The sequence below is a fragment of the Acipenser ruthenus genome, chromosome 3 (assembly GCF_902713425.1).
Source record: "Acipenser ruthenus chromosome 3, fAciRut3.2 maternal haplotype, whole genome shotgun sequence".
Lineage (NCBI taxonomy): Eukaryota > Metazoa > Chordata > Actinopteri > Acipenseriformes > Acipenseridae > Acipenser > Acipenser ruthenus.
Window position 1 is genome coordinate 39046535 of NC_081191.1, and position 26158 is coordinate 39072692.

General features: G+C 38.2%; 1 protein-coding gene across 1 annotated transcript in view; it reads right to left on the reverse strand.

Annotated features, from left to right (window-relative positions):
• Positions 1–26158, reverse strand: part of LOC117394366 (oxysterol-binding protein-related protein 10-like) — a 130137-nt gene that overhangs the window by 93606 nt on the left and 10373 nt on the right. Inside the window, exons 2-4 of the mRNA XM_033992578.3 lie at positions 12914–13089; positions 5403–5482; positions 3135–3203 (exon numbers count right to left, since the gene is read on the reverse strand). Coding sequence (XP_033848469.2) covers positions 3135–3203; positions 5403–5482; positions 12914–13089 — 325 coding nt within the window. The remainder of the gene's footprint in view (positions 1–3134; positions 3204–5402; positions 5483–12913; positions 13090–26158) is intronic.

Sequence of the window (26158 nt, forward strand, 5' to 3'; positions counted from 1 at the left end):
CCTCAACTAGCTATTAATTTAATTTACTTTTGAATTTGCATTTTGTGGAGTTTTGCCAAAAAAAATGCTGAAATAAATAATTGTAGGCATCTATTTCTTGTAACTTTTTTCCTCACCCACAAAAGCAAATCTTTTGCTACAAAAGATTTCCTATAATTATTAGTTGGAGAAATTTCTAGAAATTATACATTTCCATTAGAGGTATGTTAACTTTTGCCCTAACGTTTCAATATTGTAGATATCTTTCTCAAGGGAGCCTGTGTTTGAATCAAAACATATGTAGCGCTCCAGATAAGCTATGTAATGGGTGTTTTACATATTGAAAAAATATGGATTACGCATAGTATTTAAGTTCAATGCGTAACCAATGTGCATAGTAATTTTGCTGCACAGCTTGAGTTTGTATGTTTTTAAGCTTCTTGTACTTTGTTGGTTCCTGGTGTCTCAATGGTCAATTGTGAATATACTGCATGCGGTAGCTGCAGAATGGATCACAGGAATGCCGGGACAGCTAATTGTAGCCTGCCTGGGAACTGCCAGAAACATGTGACCACTAAGTCCAGGTTTTTGATAAAAAATAAATATATAAAACCTAGGGTTGAAATCCACTCACTTGCAATGCGCGTTTGTGAATGATGAATAAGTGATGAATAAGTGACCCCCCACCCCCCCTGCAAAGTCACTTTGACAATTTGTTTACCTTTTAATCTAATGTTAAAATAGTTTCAATATCAAATTTGATCTGTTGGAAACAGGTTCTCATTGTCTTTGAGGCGGATCAGTAAAGTGGGGAATTTACAGTTGCGTAGTATCTATAATGTCCACAATATAGACAGGGTCTTTAATGTCTGGGCCTGGAAAATCAGTGATAAAAATAGGAAATTGCAGGTGGGGAAAAAAAAAAAAAATCAATGAGACGGACATAAATTTGAAGCATGCCACAGAAACAAATCAAACACGAAGCCCTTAAAATAAAAAGACACTCAGCTAAACAAATTAGCTTCCATTTCAACTGTATTGATCTTGTGTAATGCAGGCATTTACAACTAATTGTTTATACTCCTGGCTTGATGCCTGACAGCATTACACAAGAAATTCTTCTTCTTTTCTCTCTCTGTCTCTCTAACTTATTTCCCGTCGGTTCTCTGCGGACTGCAATACTGAAGGTCATTTAAGGTGTTACACAATAGTCCCTGTTTCAGTACAGAGCAGTCTGAGGTAAGCTATGGTAGACCTATCCGTTATCATTCAGCTGTTCACTTGCATAGTGTTCTTTCTGTTTTAAGTATCTGGGACACCTTCGATAATAATGCCTATTTTCTTAGTGCACCCTTTTCCCCCCCACTATGCTGTAGTGATTAGGCATGGCTTTTTTTTAAATATAGGTAAAAATTGAGTTATATCTTTTACAACCACACATTAAATCATGAAAGGGTCAACCCTAAAAAGATAGCCGCTGTATCCTGGTATTATATAAAAACAACACAACCCCTTTTGTGTTTTTTTTTTTTTTCTTTTTTTTTTTTAATTTAGTTTTTAAAAAACTAAAACATTAAGAAATCCTGTGCTTAAGTAAAGATTTGAAAATAAATAAATGTTAAAAAAATAGAAAATGTATTGTTAACAGTTAGTAAGCTACAAAAACTCATGGGATTTGGCAGATTAAACAGGATATGTAACCTCTACTGGAAGCTTTGAAGGAACCAAGAATCAAAAGCTGTGGTTAAGACTTTTCACCTGGAGCATCAAGTGTCTTTAGGAGTGTTATTTTTGTGTCCTTTTCCATGCATCCTACACTCCCTTACTGCTATGCCCAGAGGAAATGCTGCCTCTCACAAATGTTATTTCATTTAACAGCTATAAAAATAGGTGACTCCTATTCCTAGGTGCTTTGATAATCATCGCTTTCGGCAACTGAGCTGTGAAACATTTTTTAATTTGCCATTTCTATTTTCTGCAGTTACTGAAAAACATGTTTTCTTGCTTTGCATGACGCAATGGAATGTTCGGCCTACGGTACATTTTTTTTCCCACAATTATACCATTAGGTCTTCACTGTTTAAAACATTCTGCTTATGTTTTATTCCTGTACAATAGTGCTCTGCATCAATTATCAAGCAACTAACCCTTGAGCTGGCAGCAGTATAGAGTAGTGGTTAGGGCTCTGGACTCTTGACCGGAGGGTTGTGGGCTCAATCCCAGGTGGGGGACACTGCTGCTGTACCCTTGAGCAAGGTACTTTTACCTAGATTGCTCCAGTAAAAACCCAACTGTATAAATGGGTAATTGTATGTAAAAATAATGTGTAAAAAATGTTGTATGTAAAAATAATGTGATATCTTGTAACAATTGTAAGTCGCCCTGGATAAGGGTATCTGCTAAGAAATAAATAATAATAATAATAAATAATAATAATTATTAATACAAAATTATCCATATTGAAGGTAAAATTCCACCGACACCCCTAACAAATGACTTATCGCCAACATAAGGCTCCTGTATAGCTAGCTTTATGTATCTGTTTATGAAAATCACATTATCGGTGGTAATGAAACAGAAGAGGATGATGATCCAATTAAGTGTGCCACTTCACAGGCAGGCGATTAAGGACAGAAACAGCTATAATGAATAAGAAGATACAGTAATAACTGGAATATGTGATCATGAGCAGATAGAGACATAAGATAAAAGCATAAAAACAGCCTTTTTTTTTTACAGCAAAAAGGTTGGTTTATCACGCTAAAGAATGTGCTAACCAGGTTTTATCATAATTGAATAACCTGTTCCACAGATATATATCAAAATCTATGTGTGACATACGGATGAAAGGATGGACAGAAGGACGTACTGTACATACACAGATTCTGATTCTAAATAACTAGTGGTTAAGAGGTTCTCTAGACGGCTGACTTGCAAACGTTAAACACAGATGGTTTTACTGGTACTCCAGTATGTAAAATTGTATGTGTGTCATATTTATGTGCAGTGGATAATAAAACAATTTAGTTGGGGAGAGGGGCACCAAATCCATAGCCAAAATCTTTTCCACATATTGAAATACTTTTTGTAAAGTAAATGTTTATGAAGGAGAGACCACTGCTCACTTTCAATACATGATTAAGATGAAAACTCACCAGCCCATCTTGGCTGCTACCAGTCTTCTCCAGACAGAGGTTTTCATCGGATTCCTTCAATTTTCTTATCTGAATCCAAAGACAAGTGCATTAAACTATATGATTATATGCTACATGCTATAACACACACAAAGACAGTACACCCACGCACACATGATTACAATAATACAATAACAAAACACTGCAGACAGTACGTTGATTTGTAATGCATTTCTCATTTTCAACTTGCTGAACACTTTTTTTTTCTCCACTAAGATCTTGATTATTTATGATCAATGAAGCACAGTACATTGCCGGCAGTATAAGCAACTTCAACCTCTTTTTTGTTGGCAACACAGAAGTCCCAACACAAACAAGACACGAACACACTTATGTTGACTCCTGTCCAGGTCCAGTCTGGACTGTTTCATTTGGTCATGTCTCCAGGCTTGAAAAGTCACGGCTTGTTGATTTTGACACAACACGGAACATCCAGCCTGCTGATAGACTGCCTTGCCCATTTTCTCAAGTCATTTCTAATGTTATTTTTTTCCTGATATATACTAGGTCCCCAGATTCTTCTTTGAGGTCGAATAACATACCTGGTTGCTGATCTAACAATGCTGAATATCTGCACTGCTGGACTGATCACCTCAGGATGATAGTGTGACAGTCTTCCCTGGTATTGATTTGCAACAGACAACATAGTTCAGTCATTCTTGGCAAGTACAATCCCAAGTTGTTATTCTTATGCTTTCCCCAATGAGCCAGGGAGTGATAGGTATATGTACCATTTTAAATCTGCTTTTGCACAATCATGAATACAATGAAGACAACAAATGCTGAGGTGAATGAAGACCTGTCTAGCTTTTACCGCTTCAAAATATGGCATCCCTAAATACACAACATGCTAGGATACTGGTGTAAAACATTTAATTAAAGGGGGTACAGATAAGCTACTGTATAAACTGGATTTGTAATCACCATTAATGGTGACAACATATTAAACCCCACATTTAAACATAATGCAAATGCAAAGGGCTTTATTCATAACAGAAATACCAGAGCATGGCCATGGGATCAGATACTGTATATGGGTAAATACTGGTACAACTGTCCTTAAAACAAATTACACCGGAGATTCCTCTCCGAGGTTCGTTGGCCCTTTAAAAGCAGACCATACACAAATTGAGTTTTCAAAGCGTGGTTGTGCTATTTTTAATAAACGAAATAAATGAAAACGAAACAAAAACCTGACTCCGTTTTGGAGCACTTACTAACAAAGGAATCGAACTAACAAACAGGACAGATAAGCTGTTCACCTGTTAAAGCAAACCAAACAAAACACAGTTTTTTTTTTTTTTTTTTTTTTTTTTACAAAACACGATTCACAAAAAGGCTTTCACACAGTACCTTTCAGGACTACGACACACAGTTGGGTTCTTCACACAGCAGCCCCGAAGAGACTGGCTGCTTTCTTTAAATACCCTGCACCTGGCTCTAATTTACAATGATAGCCAGGTGCAGGGGATAATTAATAATAAAACAATTAACAAATATAAATCAATACAAATAATTAAACAAAAACACGTTATTTTACTTTTTTTTTTTTGGCAAGGAAGTTTAACCCCCTCCCCACTGTGTTACACATCCTTCCCCTTGTGTGCAACACACCGGCCATCGCTTGGGGGCTGATTCGTGAAAGTGATTTACAGTATAATCGTAAATCTCGAAAAACTACTCCCTTCTAAATCTTTTGTAGTCATTTTTGTATTACTTTAGTATAAATACATGTTAATTTGGATTCATATGTTGTTTTATTCTGACTTTATGTGAACGAAAAGACACAAATTCGCCCGTTTTCTCATTGGAAATAGGTAAATTTCAAAATATCACTCCTGGTCACAAAAGCAAAGTTTGTGGGGAATAATAGCCATTTTCTATACTTTTGAGGCATAAGCAATTAGGAAATAACACTTACTACCCAGGAACAAAAATTGTGTTACATAGTGCAAGAAAAGAAGCCCTCCAGTAAAGTGCTGTTACTTTGGTACACATGACATATAATCTCTAAACACTAATTACCCTTAGCACTTTATAAACACTTCCAGTCCTGTTCTAAATTATGTAATTGAACCAAATCAACCCCCACCCAGACCCAAAAGTAGTTCATGATTTAGTTTTACTTGTGCGGTGTTGAATGCTGTGTGGAGTGGAATAGTCCTCCAGAAACCCTGAAGTCTTTTCTGAAAGTAGCCATGTTATAATGTGTAGGAATGTTTACTGTACCTTGGCATTCCCTTCAGAGTGGGACTTCACATAGGCCTGCAGCTGGTTTATCCAGTACTGTTGCTCCTTGGCATCAGCAGCTGAGGAATGAAAAAAACAACAATGTTAACACAAATAGCTGAATAACAAACCAACTGATCTGTGTACACATAAAACAGTAAAGACGGCACAAACTATTTTTCTCCAGGTGACTTGGCTTCATTGTATGCACTTATGCTTTTATTGCTGCTGGAATCTTCATTAAGAGAACACCACAACAACATATAGTACTGCAATCATTTTAGGTGCAGGCCTCCCAAATGTTTTAATGCCAAAGCATTAATATGTATTTTACAGTTGTTTTAGTGTTACATACACCCAGATTTGTTTATGTTTTCCAGGGCATCACATAGGTAATATACCTCATGACATTATGCAGGGTTTTATTTAATTAAGAGTTATTTTAACCCTGTATTGTCCAATTATGTTCCCCTCAAGATTTACACCCAGGAGTGCTACCAGACATTGGAGGACAAAGACCAGCCCTGGAGGTATCCACTCAAGCTCACCAGGTGCCAATCCAGTTGGGGCCACTGTAGCGCAGTAACTCAGACCCTGTCTGTTTTGCCCTCTAATGCAACGCTCCCTGTGGAATCCTCAATAAAGAACAGAAACCTTGCATAGCCAGAACGCAAACCTGAGCTACCCTGACTGTATAACAACCCTGCACACCATGCAATCGTGCCTAGAATGCATTAGGCTCATGGTATCACTTATGTATTTGTCCATTTTTGAGTGTGGGTGCTGTATCACTGTATTGTATAACTCAGTGGTACTCAACTCTGGCCCTCAAGATCCAGTCCAGTCCAGGTTTATACTCCAAGCAGATTCTAATGTAGTTAACTGAAGCGGTATTACTTATCATGAAATAAACAGAATACGTAAGAGAAAAGCAATAGGCTAGTGTATGTAAATAAACTATAATAAACTAACTGTCAAACTAAATTAACATAGCACCCCTACACACTTTAAAAAAATGTAGCAGCAGCTCTAGATACAGAAGCAATATTCAAAGACACGCACAAAATTATATAACAGGATGGTGAAGCAACTCACCAGAATGGGAAACACATAATAGCTTGGTGACTTGTGTCCAATTCAGGTTGTTTTTTTTCAAGAACTTGAACAATTTCATAGCAAAGAGAAACAGCGGTGCGTTTCTCTGTTTGTTTACATGCCATTTTGTAGCGATTAGGTGCACTTGTGGAAATCAGAATACACAACGAGGCAATGATAAACTGAAAGACTGAATAAGCCAATCAGTGTTCCTCAAGACTCTCGCAATGACAAGTCAGTTTTGAAAAGATTGAATAAACTATTTTAATTGGTCTCATAATGATGAGTTATCAGGTTACAAAACAGTACTGTATCAGTTGTGAACGAATCCCTATCAGTGGCAAAAAGGTGTTCTTTTAAGCGAAGTTCCTGTTCCTTATGCGGAGCATTTACAATGGGAAAAATCTGTTAGGTTTTTCTCTTGGCCGACGTGTTCTCTTGGGAGCTGTTCTTATACACGGACACTACTATAAACAACCATATATTTTAACAGTATGTAGCCATGTTTTTTTCAGTCTGGGCATTGACATTAAGGTAAACTACATCAATCAGAAATTAGTTTTAAGTACTGTAATCCTCATTTTATTTGGGACATTAAATTGTATCTAATTTTGCCATATTGAATTAAATTACTATTTTAATGGTTGCTAATTGTGTAATGGCCTGTGTATTTCATTAATAAGTTTTATGGTGTCCTATTTTGGAGTTTCTTCAAAGGGGCAATAAAAAAGAAACCTATATACTGGTAGTTAAAGCTTTCATATGGGTCTAAAGTCCTTTTCACTTTTCACAGAGGGCTATGAAAACATACATGTGCATGTGTAAACCAAACACAGAACAGGTAAGTATACAAGCCCAACCAATTAGCTATAAAATTGCACGATACACACATTTAGCTCCACTTATTACATTCTGGGCAAGAACCAATATAGGGTTACTGCCATACTCGTAAGGAGTATGGCAGTAATACTGCTAAATAGTAGTAATTATAATATACTATAAGGAATAATGTGCACAAAAGTGTAGATAATAAGGCCTTAAACCTTTGCGGTCCTATGTCAGACCTGGTCCGACATTGCAATTTTCCCTTTCCGGTCCAATGTCGGACCCTGTCCGACATCATCAAAAAGACGCAAAAAACAGGTCTCTAGTTGTTTTTTCTCCGGAGAAAGCCGAGAAAACCATTCAATGGCCGAGTGAGATCGATAGGAGCCGAGAGAAGCCGAAAAAAAGGGGCGTATCTCATGAATACAGTTAGCACTGACATCACATAGATAGCACTGACATAAACAAACAAGATAGCTGCTTCTGCATTCAGCACTTTTTGAGATGTTATAGTAATAAAATAATGACTTGGATCGCATTATTGAGGAGTTTGGTGATAAAACGAGTGATCAGGAGATGATTTATCGGTATGCATTACTATCAAGAGGTATGTGAAAAAAACAGCGAATGAGGGGTGGGGCAGGGCTGGAGATGCAGTACTGAGTGTCCTGTTGATATGCAGTGTCTTTTAAACCTGTTTTACTGTGAAAAAAAGTACTTTTAAAACAGCGCGTCTAAAATAAACTGCGTGTGTGAAAATAAATTGGACCAGACGCGCTTGAGACGCATTGTATAAATGGGACCGCAAAGGGTTAATTTCCGTTGTGGGGTTCTGGTGACAAGAAAAGACACAAGTGAGAAGCGAGTGTATTATAAATGTAAGCATAACCCTGTAAACATGTACATCCTACACACAATACTTCCCTTATAGTGTTGTGAATAAGGCTTGCAAGTGCATATTTTTATGGATAGTAGTTGTGTGTTTTATCTGTATACAAGAGTGCTTCAGGAGTTCTACGAATCCTGTGGAAATTGATGAAAGTGGCATAGGAAAAACAGGTTGTACCAAGAGCATGGCGCCGAGCAGGTGGAGTTTTTATACCTAAAGAAAAAGATTCTACAAGCATCAGTCAGTTTCGCCCTATTTCCCTATTAAACGTAGAAGGCAAGATTTTCTTCAGCATTATTGCTCAGAGATTGTAAACTTACCTATTAAAGAAGTGCTTCATTGACACTTCAATACAAAAAGCAGGCATTCCAGGTTTCCCTGGATGCTTAGAACACATCAATGTGATCTGGCAACAAATTCAATCAGCTTAAAAGGAGAGGAAGGAGCTCCATGTGACATTCCTGGATTTGGCTAATGCATGGTTCAGTGCCACATGAACTTTGGGCAGCAATGGATTTTTTCAGTGTACTGATGACAATAACAAATTTAGTGAAAGCCTACTTTGGAGATTTGCAATTTAGTTTTTCAACTTCATAATTCAGCACTACATGGCAATTGGGTAAATCAACGAATAACATTGAATCAAGGAGCATCTCTATAATTAAAGGTAAAGTAGTAGATAAAATGTTCTACATTAATGGTGAGGCAATACCATAAGTGTCTGAGAAGCCAGTGAAAAGTCTTGGGAGATGGTACGATGGGGATCTAAAGGACACAGTTTGTGTGGGAGAAGTTAGACAACAAGCATTGGAAGGGTTGAAGAGCATAGACAGCAGCGCTTTGCCAGACAAATTAAACTTCTGGTGCTTTCAGGTTAGTCTTCTGCCGAGACTGCTGTGGCCACTGACTGTGTACGAGGTTTCTTTGACAACAGTAGAGAAGCTGGAAGCTTTAATCAGTGCATACATCATGAAATGGTTGGGAGTTCCACGCTGCCTCAGCAGAGTGGGACTTTATGGTAAAGGAATACTGCAGCTACCAGTCTCTGCTCTAACCGATGAGTTTAAGTGCGCCAAGGTCCGACTGGAAATGACATTAGTAGAGTCACGCGACAAATGCATAAGGGAGGCAGCACCTGTGTTGAAAACTGGAAGAAAGTGGGCAGCAAAGAAAGCCGTGGAAGACGCAAATGCTGCCCTTCGAATCAGTGATATCATGGGGCAAGTTAAGCATGGAAGAAGGGGTCTTGGACTCAGTTCAGCTCCTCCTACATGGAGGCAGCCCCAGCTCGATGAAGGAAGCTGGTAGTCAACGAGGTGCAAAAGCAGGAGGAGAGGATGAGGTGCGTAAAGGCTGTTTCCCAGGCCAAGAAGGGAGAATGGATGAGATGGGAGAGTGTGGAACAACGAAAGATCGGCTGGCAAGACCTATGGACAATGGAACAGAGCAGGATCAGTTTCCTCATCAGGTCAACATATGATCTCATCACCACAGAACCTAAACCTCTGGGTAGGAGAGGATCCCTCATGTCCTTTGTGTTCATCACCTGCAACATTAAGGCACAATTTGACAGGATGTAAGGTGGCTCTTAGCCAAGGGCGGTTTACTTGGCGCCATGACCAGGTGCTGCGATGTTAGGCCTTAGCACTGGAAGACAAGAGTAACATGACCAATAAGTTGCCACCAGTTCCATCAAAACATTACACACAAAAAGACAACATTCCTCCGCCCAGGAGAGCAACCACCAAGAAAAGGTGCTAAGCCCAGGACAACTGGAAGCTGCTAAAGACTGGAAAATGTGGCAGATGTTGGTCAACGGCTTATTTTTTTCCACCAGAGATTGCCACCACTAACCTTCAACCAGATATTGTCTTGTGGTCTGGATCAGCATGCCTTGTTCACCTGGTAGAGTTAACAGTGCCATGTGAGGATGCTGTAGACGAGGCATACGAGAGGAAGAAACTGCGGTATGCTCAACTAGCAGGTGAAGCGGAACAGCAAGGATGGAGAGTATGGGTTTACCCAGTGGAGATGGGTTGTCGTGGATTTGTGGCACTCTACAACCCGGTTTCTCAGATGACGTTGGATTCAGTGGCCAAGAGTTGCGTCACATAGTGAAGAACTTATCTGAAGCAGCAGAGAGGAGCAGCAACTGTGGTTGAGATAGAAAGATTCTGGTTGGGGATCTCACGCACAATAGAAAGAAAGAAACGCTGATGTACGGGTAAGTAAGCTGAGCTGAGTTGAGTGGGGGACGGAGGGGGTTGATGCTGGGATGCCAGAATCGCCGTCGAGCCCTCTTGAGGTGTCGTGGGCTAGTCGACGAAACACTGAGGATGGAAGGTGCCCACTTGAAGACCCCAGAGATGTACCCTACTTAGCTCAATCCAGATGGTTGTCATGCTGTTGCGTTGGGGAGACCGCACTGTGGTTGATCCCCGGAGCCAGCATTGCAGCCATTGTGTGTGCTGATGTGCTAGGGAGGCAAAATAAGCTGATCCCTGGAGCCAGCTTTATACTTCAGCCATCAACACCAGGCAGAAGGACATCTACATCATATGGAAGGAAACGCAAATGGGTGGAGACACAGATGGATCACATTAGTTTACTGTAAAGCTACATCTTACTTGGTGCTTATCTTGCCGAGAGCAGAGTTCAAATTAGCATGAAGTTTTAACATCTACTCTCAAGTAATGGAAATCATGCTAACACATCCAGCATCATTTTTCACCTCCAACAATTTGTCCCTTTCTTGCCCAGAAAAAAAATGAAATCGAGGCCTTTTGTTGATTTTGCTGACGTCGATTTGTGTAGGATGATTTGTTTTGGAAAGCTGGTCACAGAATTGAATATCCATAATAAAAACACTAATACTAACTACTGCTACAAATAAAAGTAATAACAATAACAAATGAGTCACTAGCCAGTATGTGAAGTTTCTTTACAGATTACCAACAAATAGTTGTAAGCAGGTTGCAATATATTGGAATCCTGCCACAAAGTAATTTAAATAAAAAAAGGCCTTGTCATTGAACCTTGAACTGCACTTTCTTGTATTTTAAGATTGATTTCCATGGAAATCTTTTCAGATGGGTGCTTAAAAACAGACCCGGCAAAATTTTAATGATGTATGAATTCTATTATACCCCTTTCCAAACTCTGAAAACTTCAAGAGGGAGGGGAGAAGGTAGGATGGGTGAGGACTTCTTCATAACCCAAACTTCTGTGTGATTAAAAGGCACTCAAGCTGTTTAGTGAATGATTTACTGATTGACAAATACAGAGCTGCAGAAAACGACAAACACAATAAAACCTGTTGATACTGTATCAGTCCAAATTCCAGGCAGCTCTTTAGCTGCAAGTCATACACCAATGTGGCATAAGAAACTGCTGATACAGTAACAAAGATCAGTGCAACCTTATTTTGTAATGGTCTGTGGGTTTATAATTTCATGATAAGCATTTTTTTTTAAATTGTACTTCTGTTTGAAACATCTAATTTCCTAAATGTTTACACTTTCAGATTGTGTGTGTACATGGAATAGACTATGAATAAACACTGAACATGCAATAAAAAAATAAAACAAGCATAGTTACTACTGTATAAACAGTAATGGCAACATTTCACAAGCAGATTTCTGATAACGTTTAAAATGTTTAGAAATTTGGAAAACTTTTAAACGATTAATACCCCTGCCCAAAACGTGGTTCTGTATCTCCCACTTACATATAGCAACACTTTGATGAAGCTGCCAATGGTAACATATTCCAGTCAGACAATGTGCATTACATCATCACTACAAACCAGTTGTGGCGCCACTTTATTTGGCCAACAGCCACACGAGGGCAGGGAGACGCAACTCCTTTAGAGTTGCCATAGGCCTCTTGGTAGCCTCCCTGACTAGTGCCCTTCTCGCCCGGATACTCAGTTTTTGAGGACGGCCTGTTCTAGACAGATTCACAGTTGTGTCATATTCTCTCCATTTCTTAATAATGGACTTTACTGTGCTCCGGGGGATATTCAATGCCTTGGAAATGTTCTTATATCCTACCCCTGATTGGTGCTTTTGAAGAACCTTATTCCGGATTTGCTTTGAATGTTCCTACGTCTTCATGATGTAGTTTTTGTTAGGAAATGTACTAACCAACTGTGGGACCTCCCAGAGACAGGTGTATTTAACCTGAAAATCATGTGAAACACCTTAATTGCACACAGGTGGACTCCATTCAACTAATTATGTGACTTCTAAAGACAGTTGGTTGCACCAGAGCTTATTTAGGTGTGTCATAGCAAAGGGGGTGAATACTTATGCAATCAATTATTTTCTGCTTTGTATTTGCAATTAATTTAGAACAAATTTGTAGATTTTATTTTTCAGTTTGACATTATGGACTTTTTTTGTGTTGATCAGTGGCAAAAACTAATTAAATCCATTTTTATTCCATGTTGTAACACAATAAAATGTGGAAAAGCCCAAGGGGGGTGAATACTTTTGAGAGCCACTGTATCTATATCTATATCTCTATATCTCTATATACATACTATTGGTCAAAACAGAAAAGCTGATTCCAGCCTACTATCTATCTATCTACCTATTTTAGCTTCACTGATTCACATGTCATAGTAGGGTAATTGCACTGAAGTAACTTACTAGATAAACAATGTACCAAATGAGTATAAAAAGAATGTCCAGCACTGTACCTCTGAGTTTGTAGAGCTCTCCATTGGTAGCGTATACTATGAACATGTGAGGGGCTTCATCACTGAGAGAGACAGTGGCCCCAGTTAAAGGCAGGACTCCTCTTGGCTTCTGGCTCTTGCTGGGCTCATTCACAAAATACTGCAGCAGCCCGGACTCCATATCCAATACAAAGTACCTGCAGAGCAAGGACAAAAACATAGTTAGCACAGGACTGAGTAACAGTTACCCTATTTACATGTGGCTGCTGTTAATTATTATCAGTATATAGCTGGAACTCATACTCCATACTATTGAGACATTCCAGACAAACCTTTTAAAATCAAACTCCTGATTGCATGTCTGATTGTAAAAATATGTAAAAGCCCCAGGGAGGGACCTATTTGGTGATTTAAAGGTCAGTGCTTCAAACTATAATGGTTATGTTACTAAAGACAACAGGTATATCTTGGTAAATGTTTGCATGGATTTGATGTTTGCACTGGTCCTACAGTATACTTAGTGTTCCGTGTTTCCGGTTTATTCCGAATTTTACCGAAAAACTACAGGATTTTTTTTTTTTTCTTTTAACTGGACGTCAGTTTTTACTGATTTATACCCAACTTATTTTGGTTTTTTTTATATAATTTAGTAGTCACCAATTAGTTTTATTGTTTTCTCCCCAATTTAGAAATGTCCAATTATTTTTAGGCTCAGCCCACCGCTACCACCCCTGCGCTGACTAGAGAGGGGTGAAGACGAACACATGCTGTCCTCCGAAACGTGTGCCGTTAGCCGCCCGCTTCTTTACACACTGCAGACTCACACATGCAGCCACCCAGAGCTACAGCGTCGGAGGACAACGCAGCCCTGGGCAGCTTACAGGCAAGCCCACAGGCGCCCGGCCAGACCACAGGGGTCGCTGGTGCGCAGTGAGCCGAAGACACCCTGGGCGACCTAACCCTCCCTCCCCCCGGGCGGCGCTTGGCCAATTGAGCGCCGCTCACTGGGAGCTCCCGTCCTCGGTCGGCAAAGGAACAGCCTGGACTCAAACCAGCAACGTCCAGACTATAGGGAGCATCCTGCACTCCACGCAGAGCGCCTTACTGGATGCGCCACTTGGGAGCCCCCAATTTATACCCAATTTTTGTTAATATTTTCCCGGTACTATTTTCTAGGAAATACACAATATTTTGATTAAAATGCTGTTTGACTCCGACATTGTAATAAGCAGCTCTACACTGTATATCCTAGAATACAGCAGACGTTTAGATGTCAGATAACCAAATAACATTAAAAATGTGGTTCTCTGTCACTTCACAAACACATTATCACTTGATTATGTTGGCCAATCAAAGCCTGATTATTGTGGCAATTGCTGGGCGTAGTAACTAGCTGATCAAAAACTAAACTGAAATGTTTACATGAAAATATAATATTTTTAGTGGATGAGCAATGAAGAAAAAACGTAAATCAGTTTACAGTCAAAAAAAAACAAATGTTTCGAAATATGCAAAAATCAAAAATAGCAGAAGTGGGTAAGATGAGGCAGAGGATGCATAGTGTTGCAAATACTGCTGCATTGAGGTACATGTTAGCACTGACAATAAAAGAATATACTGAAAAATAAGCAACACATTAAACTAAAACAAGAAAGTGAACTAAGAGACAAGCAATCCATTTATCCTGCTTTTACATGTGCTTTAATAAAAAGAAAGCATAGAATGACTGTGATAATGAGTTTGTCACAGCGCTGTGCTTTGCTGGACAGCCACTGTTTACTGCAGAGGTGTATGTATTGGTGACTTTGTGCGACAGTACTGTCTGTAGTAAAACACTGCCTAACGCCGACAATCTTAATCGTAAATGTTTGACAGAAAATGGTAATGCTTTAGTTGTCAATTTTCTATTTTATGATTTCAAGGCGAATAAACCTGGCTTGTTTTGTGCAGATGTCATGTTCATACCTTCTGTAGATACCATTTCCGTCAGCACAGCGATTGCTCAAAAGTTTGCAAAGTACCAGCTAATGTGGGAAAATGTTGGCTTCGACTTGCACAGATTCTGCTTCATTTCTAGCATTAGGTAATACAGTGTAGTTGCTGTATCGCAGTAAACTTAGGCATGGTTACATTTATTGTTATGTAGCTGTACTGAGTTGTATTGTATTGGAGCAAGGCCCAACTGTGGAGCAGTCCAAGTTAGTCAGCAGATACAGGAAGTACTGTATTACTTTGAATTAACGGCACCCTCGAAATAACGCCTCACTCAGATATCAGCTTTTTAATAGATGCCCCCCTCGAATAAACGGCGCTCTCAATAAAGAAACATAAAAGGTATTATTTTCTACCCCACCTCAAAAAATAAAGAAAGGAACGTGCAACTCTGCCTAAGTACATGTGACGCCCCTAAGAGACTGCAGCCTCAATCTAGCATGTATTACAAAACTAATGTACACACACTTTAGTAAGCAAATTTTATTTTATAGTACAGTCCTGAAAAAACAACCCAAGGTGAACTACTTACAGCACAGCAGTATTTCACATCTTTTTTTTTTTTTTTTTCTCCCCCAGCAGAGTTCAGTGTCAATACAGCACAGGAGAAATAATAATAATAATAATAATAATAATAATAATAATAATAATAATAATAATAAAACAACAAGGGCTGTCTGTTTATCCTCAGCTTGGATGGTGAAAACTTAAACTCAGAGGAACTTAGAGCTTTGCTGGTCACTCTAACCACTATCCAGAAGCTGGCTGAAGATATCTTCTTGTAGGGGGTTAAGTTTTGTTTTTTTATTCAAATATATATTAAAAAAACAAATAAAAAAAAAACTTGCTTACTATCTATGAGAAGATTTTGTTTTGGTTTCTCTTTGAGAAATTACAAACAAGCAGGTAAATTACAGTGAAAAAAAAATAATAATTGAGGAGGACATATTTTAGTTAATAGAATCAAACCGATATTCAGAGGTAATTTTTTTGTTAAGAAAAACAACTGCATCACACTCAAATATCGTTCTCTCTCCTCTTCTTGTCCCACCCCATAGCAACCAATATACACTCCTGATTCGCTGGTACAGTACTCCCCTGACCTCCCAACTCCCACCTAATAGGCTCTCATTAACTGTCAGTAAAAATGTACTGTATTCAAGCCCCAGAAACACACAAGAGTATATTGCTGGAGATCGGAGGCTCTTACGGCGCAGCTTCTAAAATGCCTTAAATCATGTAATAAAACACTGCACTGTTCAAAAACCATAGTATTTTTGAAAAACGGCGTCCTCGAATAAACGCTGCCCTCAATTAAGTGCCGCAGCTGTTTTTAACAATTTAAAATAAACGCAGTGGCGTGAATTTGAAGTAATACTTTCTTCAAGTATATGCCATGGGGTAGTCTATGGTTATTCATACGGATTTGTGAGTGGTTGCATCCTAGGCTCCATGTACTCACAAATCAGTATGAAATATCACAGACTGACCCATTACCTTTATAGTAGAGGAGGAATCACCAGGAAAAGTGGTCCTAGTTTCTTTTAAATTTTCAAACGTTCAAGTTGGGTTTAATAGAATTCTAATGATTCAGTATCAACAATATGGCTAGAGCACCCATACCATACCATCACCGTTCTGTGTAAAGAAGTGTCTACCCTCTGTTAAAAGTCTCAATTATTTCCAACAGTGTTCTCTGGACCTAGTTTCCGTACTGCGCTTAAAGTAAATGGTAAAGATTAACTTTGTCAACTACTTATAAGATTTTAAAGACTTCATTCATGTCCACCCTAATTATGTTTTGTTTAGCTAAATTAATACAGTTGCCTCAATATTCTCAACTGATTCCTATAGTCATCCCTTTAAGTCATGGGATTATTATACACTGTTCTGTAGATATTGGTCATGGTTACCTGCTTTTTCATGCTACTGGCACCTCCAATGTGGTATTTATATACTTTGGCTGGGAATATATACAGTGCCTTGCAAAAGTATTCAGACCCCTGACCAATTCTCTCATATTACTGAATTACAAATGGTACATTGAAATTTCGTTCTGTTTGATATTTTATTTTAAAACACTGAAACTCAAAATCAATTATTGTAAGGTGACATTGGTTTTATGTTGGGAAATATTTTTAAGAAAAATAAATATATATACAGCTCTGGAAAAAATTAAGAGACCACTGCAAAATTATCAGTTTCTCTGGTTTTACTATTTATAGGTATGTGTTTGGGTAAAATGAACATTTTGTTTTATTCTATAAACTACTGACAACATTTCTCCCAAATTCCAAATAAAAATATTGTCATTTAGAGCATTTATTTGCAGAAAATGACAACTGGTTAAAATAACAAAAAAGATGCAGTGTTGTCAGACCTCAAATAATGCAAAGAAAATAAGTTCATATTCATTTTTAAACAACACAATACTAATGTTTTAATTTAGGAAGAGTTCAGAAATCAATATTTGGTGGAATAACCCTGATTTTCAAGAACAGCTTTCATGCGTCTTGGCATGCTCTCCACCAGTCTTTCACATTGATGTTGGGTGACTTTATGCCACTCCTGGCGCAAAAATTCAAGCAGCTCGGCTTTGTTTGATGGCTTGTGACCATCCATCTTCCTCTTGATCACATTCCAGAGGTTTTCAATGGGGTTCAGGTCTGGAGATTGGGCTGGCCATGACAGGGTCTTGATCTGGTGGTCCTCCATCCACACCTTGATTGACCTGGCTGTGTGGCATGGAGCATTGTCCTGCTGGAAAAACCCATCCTCAGAGTTGGGGAACATTGTCAGAGCAGAAGGAAGCAAGTTTTCTTCCAGGACAACCTTGTACTTGGCTTGATTCATGCGTCCTTCACAAAGACAAATCTGCCCGTTTCCAGCCTTGCTGAAGCACCCCCAGATGAGTCCAATTTTCAGCTTTGCCCAACACCTGGTCGTCTAATGGTTAGACGGAGACCTGGAGAGGCCTACAAGCCACAGTGTCTCACACCCACTGTGAAACGTGGTGGAGGATCGGTGATGATCTGGGGGTGCTTCAGCAAGGCTGGAATCGGGCAGCTTTGGCATGAATTGGGTGGGGGGGGAATCTATTTTTCGAAAGTTTTTTTTTATTAAATTATTTCACAAAAAACCCAAAGCAGGTGTTTAAGATAAAAAAAAAAAAAATTGCTAAGTTTCAACTGCAAAACCAAATTTGGATTGACATGACTGGCTGTAGGTCATGTAATACATTGGAAATTCAGAGGTCTTTAAAGGTTTAATTATTGTGATGCTTTATTAGAACACAGAAATGGGTTATTGTGAATAAAAACAAAGAACCCGTGGCATATTCAATGGGGAGTGTCATATCAGACAGAATGGGTTTGTAAACCCAAAATAAAATGACAAGTACTGTCTCTATACAGCAGAAAGTCAGTATCTCAGCCAGATTAGATCACATGTCATGGTAACCAGCACATTGAATATATAGAGTTTATACAACACTCCAAATATGAGATCACTACCTCAAATGGTTTCTGAGATACAAGGGATTAACACTGTGGCACTGTGGGATTAACACTATGAAGCGAATATCCAAAAAGTCATATGACCCCAATATGATGACCATCTTAGGTCACAGGTCATTGTGAAGGTGCCATTAGATTTTGCTATAGGAGTTTCCATAATACTCAAAATATAAAGTGGTTTATGAGATATTCACAGATGTACAGTAGGTAGGGTGGTCGATGCAGAGTTGCACATTCATAGAAGCTCCCCTCAGAGGTATGCTTAAAGGAAGTAAAAAAAAAGTAAAAAAAAAAGTAATAATTCTAAAAGCCACAATAGATATTCTTGGTTGTAGGTTATTAGTATTTTTGTTTACCAAAGTCAGCTATGGATGTTCACAGGTAATACTAAATTGAAAAGTAATTGAGTAATAACAGGATATACATTATAAAATGGCATTTTGAAAGATCTAACACCTTCTTTTCTGATAAGGAACACACAACTACTAAGGAAAACAAACACACAAAAAGGGAATATTGACTATTTGAAAAAATAATAATCAAACCTTCATCATCATCATCATCATCATCATGATGCTTTTCCATCAAAAATGTACATGTTTGATGATGTAACTTAAAAAAGAGGATGGTGAGTAAGTAGATTCAAGAAAATGCACAGAGTCCTTTTCTTCACTCAGTTGTTAGGTTTATTGAAATATGCAGGGAGTCTGGTCCCAGGTACAGGACAAACAGAATACTCGTTCTTACAATTGTTGCATGACATTAAATACCCTTCTGCATAGGTGTCTCTCTCCTCCTCTTTCTCTGACACTTAACCAATAGAAAAGGTACAACACATTATCCTGTTACCATATATTTCATTTAGTGTGAGTGTGTATGTGTGATGTGTGTGTGTCTGTGTGTGTAGTCTAGTGTGACGACCTCTGAACTCAGTGCATTCTTCAGACCCCTGGTGCCCCAAAAAGGTCCATACATCTGGTTTTTGTCATCTTCCTTGTTCCTATCTCTCCGTTTTGCCTTAGACCCTTTGAGTCCAGTGGCATTATCTCTTACTCTCCCTGTGAACCTTTGGGTCCAACGGCAGTCCCTGGGAGCCTTTTAGCTCCTTTATGCTTTGTATTCCCAAAAGTCTTAGAGCCTGGCCCCTTCTGGTGCATAGCACTGTTATCTTGTTAGCTTGCAGTCAATGTTGGACAAGAAGCTTGTAGACACAAGGTCTCTTATCAATTGTTAGCAGTACATGCAATTTGAACCAAACAGTCTGCTATCTGCAATATTAGTTTCTTTTCAGAAAAGAACACCAGTATAGCTCTGCCAGTCCACATGCGTAGCAAACTGCTAATCAATTCTCAATCCATGTTTTCCAACATTTGAGTTCAACTGTTGTCAGATATTGGATAGGAATGTTGGTTCTTGCCCTACAAATCTAATCAATAATCCATCCAGTTGTCTGGCATAAACAGCTGTTGTTGACTTGTCAGTTCTCATTCATTATGTTTGAGGTCAGAGTGCAGAATAAGCTGACAATATCAAATTCATGATAAATGTGCATTCAATTCTCTGTGGGGTCAATTCCCAGTCCAACTATGGAGGCAGCTTTCCTGAAAACATCTTTAGGACTCAAGACTGACAATGAAATCAGCTCAAAGAAGGACTTGGGTTAATGAGTAGGGGACCATTGGCTTATGGTGTACAGCGATAGCGGCTCTCAGTGGTTCCGCAGCGTCTACTTTGACCCTTGTACACAATAGGTTCTGCTTCCAAAGCGTTTTACAGGTACACAGATACACACATTTTCAAAAGGTAAATAAAAAACATTATTTAACAGTTAAATACTTACCCTTTTTATTGTCAGTCATGCAAGCCTGTCCACAATGTATTCTTTACATGCATGTAAATGTAGCAGCAAAAAATGTTCAATGTAAAAAACATGGGTAAGTCTGAATTCACCAGCAACACATATCTACTGTATGGTAGTTCTACAGTGCCTCACAACCATGTTTAGTTTTACAACTTAGTCCCAACAGTGGACAGTAGTACATACCACAAAACCACAACTAATCTGGCCACTTTGCACTTTTGCAGACAAGTGATGGTAAGAATTGAAAACTACCAGACTTGCTGTTTGCTTGAGAGGCCATGTACTGTATGTAGATAAATACTATGGCACATATACCGTAAGACTCAATAACAGATAGGTGATGTGTCTGGCTTGCACATAGAACAACGCAGTTCATATGCTTATTGTTCACATGGGCTCATGTGCAATACTGTTAGACATCAAATACAGTGAAGATTACACTGTCATTGAAACTAAATATTCTTAGTATGGTTTTGGTCTTTTACAATTTCAGGCTGCTATTTACAGTATACTGCAGGCTAGTGGAGTTTGAACGAGATTAGCTTACTTGTGTAGTTTTTCATAGAGCTTTTAGCTATTTTAAGGTCTGTGTTCTTTCTGAGTGCACAGAAGGCTAAACTAAATAATGTAGTAAAACAGACACCACAGAATTATTGTTTAGTGTAAAGCTAAAACGTACAGGAGCACACATAGCTAAGTGGGGCTGCACAGAAAATTAATTTCCATTTACTGTATTTGTTTTTGACATTCCTAAACCAGAAGATGTTGGTCTTCATTGATTGACTGCTTCAGAAACTTCTTCCAACTGATGGCACTACAGATGTGACAGTGAATATTAAAATCGATAAAGACCCCAGCTATAGATCTTAAACAAAAAAAATAATCATGTGTCCTCCTGGGATGTATAATTAACATTTTTTTTCACAGCATACAGTACTACCAGTTACTCCACAAAAATACTGTAGTCAATTGTACAGCTAGGACTAGACATACACAAGGAAGTAAAAAGTTAATATGTACAGTAAGTTAACCCAGTACCCTAGGGGAAAAGACATATGTGGGTGGGCAAAATGAAATAGTGGAGCTAATTTATTAAAGATCCTCATGTACTTTAACCACTGCCATCAAAATTGGTATGTGCCTTTGACTATTGGTGCAGTATGTATGTAAAATGTTGTTTATGCACTAGAAGACTTTGTAGGGATGTTAGCCGAGATCCTGATGCAATGCTGGAAACATCAGAAGCTACATAAATTTAAGCAACAGCAGAGGCATGGCCCTGAAGATTTTTAAGTTACTGTATGATGGAAGCTTGCTCCTTGTACCTCCTGTATTAGTTCCATGTTCAGTACCGACTACAAATGCACTTGTATGCCTTTATCATCTCCCTTAAAAGTACTTATAGCTACGATATAATTCCATAAATACTTCCTGTTGTGAACTTCTATACATTATGCAGGTGTTAGTCGTGCAGTTTTGAAAGAAGTATGTTAGAGCAAATATATTTCTTTCCTGAATGTATTTTTTTTTTTTTTTTTACAAAACATACTGCTATTAATAGCTCCTACAGTACCAGATAAGGCTTTGATATGTTGAAAAAATATGAATGCTGAACCCAAAAAACACACTAGCTTAAAAGTTATCCCTTTCTGCAGGCAAATAAGTTAGTTCACTGAAATCTGTAAAGGTAAAGTGTAGTGCTGCAGTTCTCAAACAGATTCTGAAAGTCAATTCTTAGTTTAAAAAATACTATAACCCTTAATTCTTCCTAAAACCACAATACTATTGAAGACAAAGGAGGTACAGTACATGTAGAGATTTGCCAGTCCCATTTGCACAAGAAAAGAAGCCATTTGGACTACTGAAAAATGAGTCTGTAGTGTGGTATAGTTTACCTTTTAATATGTATAGAAAACATTCTGTTTCCCAAAGTGGGGCCGCCCAAATACAACACATGAAAGTTTAACACAACAAAACAAATTGGATTTACCTTTACGAGTCCTGTAGCTGATTTCGTGCTCAAAACCGTCTGATTTCATGAGAAGGGAACTAAATTCCTCCACACAGGTTTCAAGAATGAGAAAAAAAAAATCTTTAAAAATCTTTCCATGTTTCTATCGCACTGTAAAGCCATTTTGCTTGCATCTTGAGAGCTTAATGGCATAACATGCAGCAGCACAGCAATCAAGACATAACAAGGCAAGCATGCATTTCCGATTTTATTTATTACTAATCTTTAAAAGCCCCAAAGAGACTTCCCCTTTAATTAGTTTACAGGGAAGGTTTTATGAGTTTACAGAAGGTTTTATTTGTAATGCAGCTCAGGCGCACAATTTATTTTTACCCACCGAGGGCGCTGTTGTCCGTGGCCTGAATACTGGCAACAGTAAACAGGACCACGGGGTTACCAATACTGGTATACAGTCCAGTGCACATACAAGTGCTCAAAAATAATAATGAAAACAAAAGGCGAAAGTAATAAAACTACAAAACAAAAGTGCTGCTTATGCAGTGCCCCCACTGCCACTAAGCCGGTCAATACAGGCCTATGCTCCGCTATTTTCTATACATTGGGGTGGCCAGAGTTCCACCGTATAATTACACACGTCCCCTCGGGTACACAATTATTTCTTTTACTTTTTAGTATCTTTGAAGGCAGGCCGTGCTTGCCTGCTCTTTCTTTACACTGACGTCTTCCGCCAGCGTCACTGGGTATCCTCTCTCCGGTCCCCAGAATGCACAACCAAGCGCAGTTCTTATGGGTCGAGCAATCCCCCAAGGCCCACCTCTCAGCCACTCGGAGAGAGGGAAAGCCAACACACCCTCTTCCCCACCTCTCCGTGTCATCGCCATGACTGACAGGCGGATCTTACAAGGCTGCTGTCCTCTTCCTGCAGAACCACACATACGCCAGATAGTCAGCACAGATCTCCCATTACAATGCCCCACGTGGGGTTATAGTTCTCAATTCTAAACACTTGGCTCCCTGTATTGCTGTGAAGCTCTAGCCACTGCACGCCCGCACTATTGGCAAGCACTGTTTACAAATAACTCATACAGTTGGCCAGACAATAGAGGGCAATAATATTTTCCATTGTTTTAACACTGCTGGCAAAACAGGACTAATGTACATCGAAGAAAGGTACTGACAAGTGTCAAGGGTCAGCAATATACAGGAAAAATGTAATTCAACTTGGTCAGCCATAGAAACATTTTAGTAATTTCCTTTACAGTTTGAACATTGCCTTGTTGTTATCAGTCACAGCCTTATTTGTTTTGCAACTGCAGCCAACTTCTTTCAGCACTATACTCTAGACTAGATTAAACTGCTTTTCACAACAAACTGCACGTTAGCATCCACACATAAATACCAAAGAACAAGACTTTAAACATTACGATTAAACACATTTTAAGGTTAAACTTTTAACATATTTGGAATATTACTAACCACTCACATAACCCATATTTGGAAGCACTTAGGGATGTGCTTTTGGTAGATTTTTATGAATGTTTAAATGCTATGCAGGTGTCAGCATTTAAAACGTTTAACCCATATAAACATACACACACTCTTTATATTACAATCTGATGTATACTGACAGCCCTGGTTAGTATTTTCCAAGCAAAGAACTCCAATTAGCAAAGAACGTTTTAACATCGCAGACACAAAAAAATTTAAAAAAAAACAAAACGCACACACACGCCAAAGTATATACTGAAATTAGCGCTATCACTCGATTCACATTTTTGAGCAGTTAATTTACGGGCATTAGAGATTAACCTGTAGATTAAAATCGGTAGATTCATCTGTGCACATTTTTTAATAGCGGCTGTCCTGCATGTAATACTAAAAAAAAATATCAATAGAATAAAATAAATAAATAAATAAATAAATAAATAAATAAAAAAGCCCAATGGCAATTTGGTGTTTATAAGAATTTGTTTTATTATTTTTCTTAGTAAATGTCTCTTTGTATTTGTACTGTGCTATGGAGATGTACCTGTGCTGGCCCTGTGGGCACACAGTGAATAAACTAAACTAAACCTTTTTTTTTGACATTACATTATATTCAAAGAACTAAACTAAACAATAATATACTAACAATAATTTTTTTTTAAAAAAGCACACAACAAAGCTTACATATGTTACAGAATCTATCAAATGCACAGATTCCAATACATTGTTATTTTAACTCTCTTGTTCAGGGATTGATGCCACAAACGGTAAATCCATTTTTTGGGGAAATTCTAATTTATTTTATTTATTTTTTTAAATATCCCCATCTGTTGACTAATTATAGATTTTTTTTTTTTTTTTTTTTTTTTTTAAAACAAATGATTTGCATCAAAGTGTACTGGTAAATTAAAGCCTATACATAATTCATTTACACTTATCCGTTCTCTGAATGAATATTGAAAAAAAACTTTTAAAATCGTGTTATACGTATTCACAGTCACCATCTAGAGCGTTCTGTTTATTATGGATGTTTGCTTTTTACTGCATTCAGTAACACCATCCACAGTAATTCCGAATGTTTTCATTCCATTATGAAGCACTGAACTTGTTTTTTGTGGTACAGCAATTTTGTTTGGCATAATTATTTACATATCACGGTTTTCTCGTTCTTTCCTCAAAATAATTCCAAATGTGGATTTGCTGAATTCCTTTGTTTAGAGATGCAATTTCATAAAAAATATATAACAAGCGACCCCCCTGTGGCTGATAGGGCGCCTGCGGGTCTGCAGTGTAGCCATTCAGATCTGTGTTGTCCTCTGGCACTACAGGGCTGGTGGTTTCGCAGCGGATCTGCAGTGCAAAAAATGATGGCTTAGCAGGAACACGTTTCAGAGGACACGTGTATTAGCCTCCGTTTCCCGAGTCGCCGGGGGTTGCAGTGGTGATCCCAGATAAAAATAATAATTATATATATAACAAACGTCAGAAAAAAACGCTTTCCTTACCCCATGTGGACTGACCAACTCATACCTCGCCCACTACAGCATGAACACACAGAGAACCAATGAAGTGCTAGATCGACCGAGAATAAAACCTGCCCTAGCGTCAATCTTTCTGTTGCAACAATTAGAAAAACTACTTGGGAGGCAATGCCAAACCCCTTCCTTTTTATAATATCCGCCCTTACTGTGGCACCACAACAGTTGGATACACGACGGACTGCTGCATATGATGATAAATTAATAAAATTGATACATTAAAAAATATGCGCTTGGTGACCGGTTACACATCTAGCATGTTATTCAACATTTAACCACATCTTACTAGATTTATACGTTTAAATGTTTTCACATGCCTAGAAGCACTCCCAACTTTAAAATAAATGACTATGAATATGAATGTGTACTGTATAACACTGTGTACAGCATCAGTGTGTATATGGAATAGACCAAGAATAAATACTGAATATTAAATAAATAACCTTACACTGTATAGTTACTTAAGCGATAACTTTAGGGCTGATTGTGTACAAGGGGATAAACAAATTCCAGAATGGAATGTCAAGGGCTGTTTATACTATACACAACCAGTCCTAAAGTTATAACTACCAAGTATTGTATGTATAAATTATCTAGACAGGTATTTGGACAGTGCAGGTCTGTGTCAGTTTCATCAGAATGATTAGAGGCCAAGCTGTGCTGAGGTTTAAAGTAAAGCCTTTATGATGGTTGGTTTATTGATTCTGTACTGACCATAGGATAAACTGACTTAGTTGATTCATCCTATGTAATTGGAGCTGTCTATTCCAGTGTTGTATAAACGCGAAGGCCAACATCTGTATTTCATATGCATATTTCTGGTAACGTTTAAATTGCAAAATTTTAAACATTTAACATTTGGATAACATTAAAAAACAACTTTCAGCTCTAAACTTGTCTATT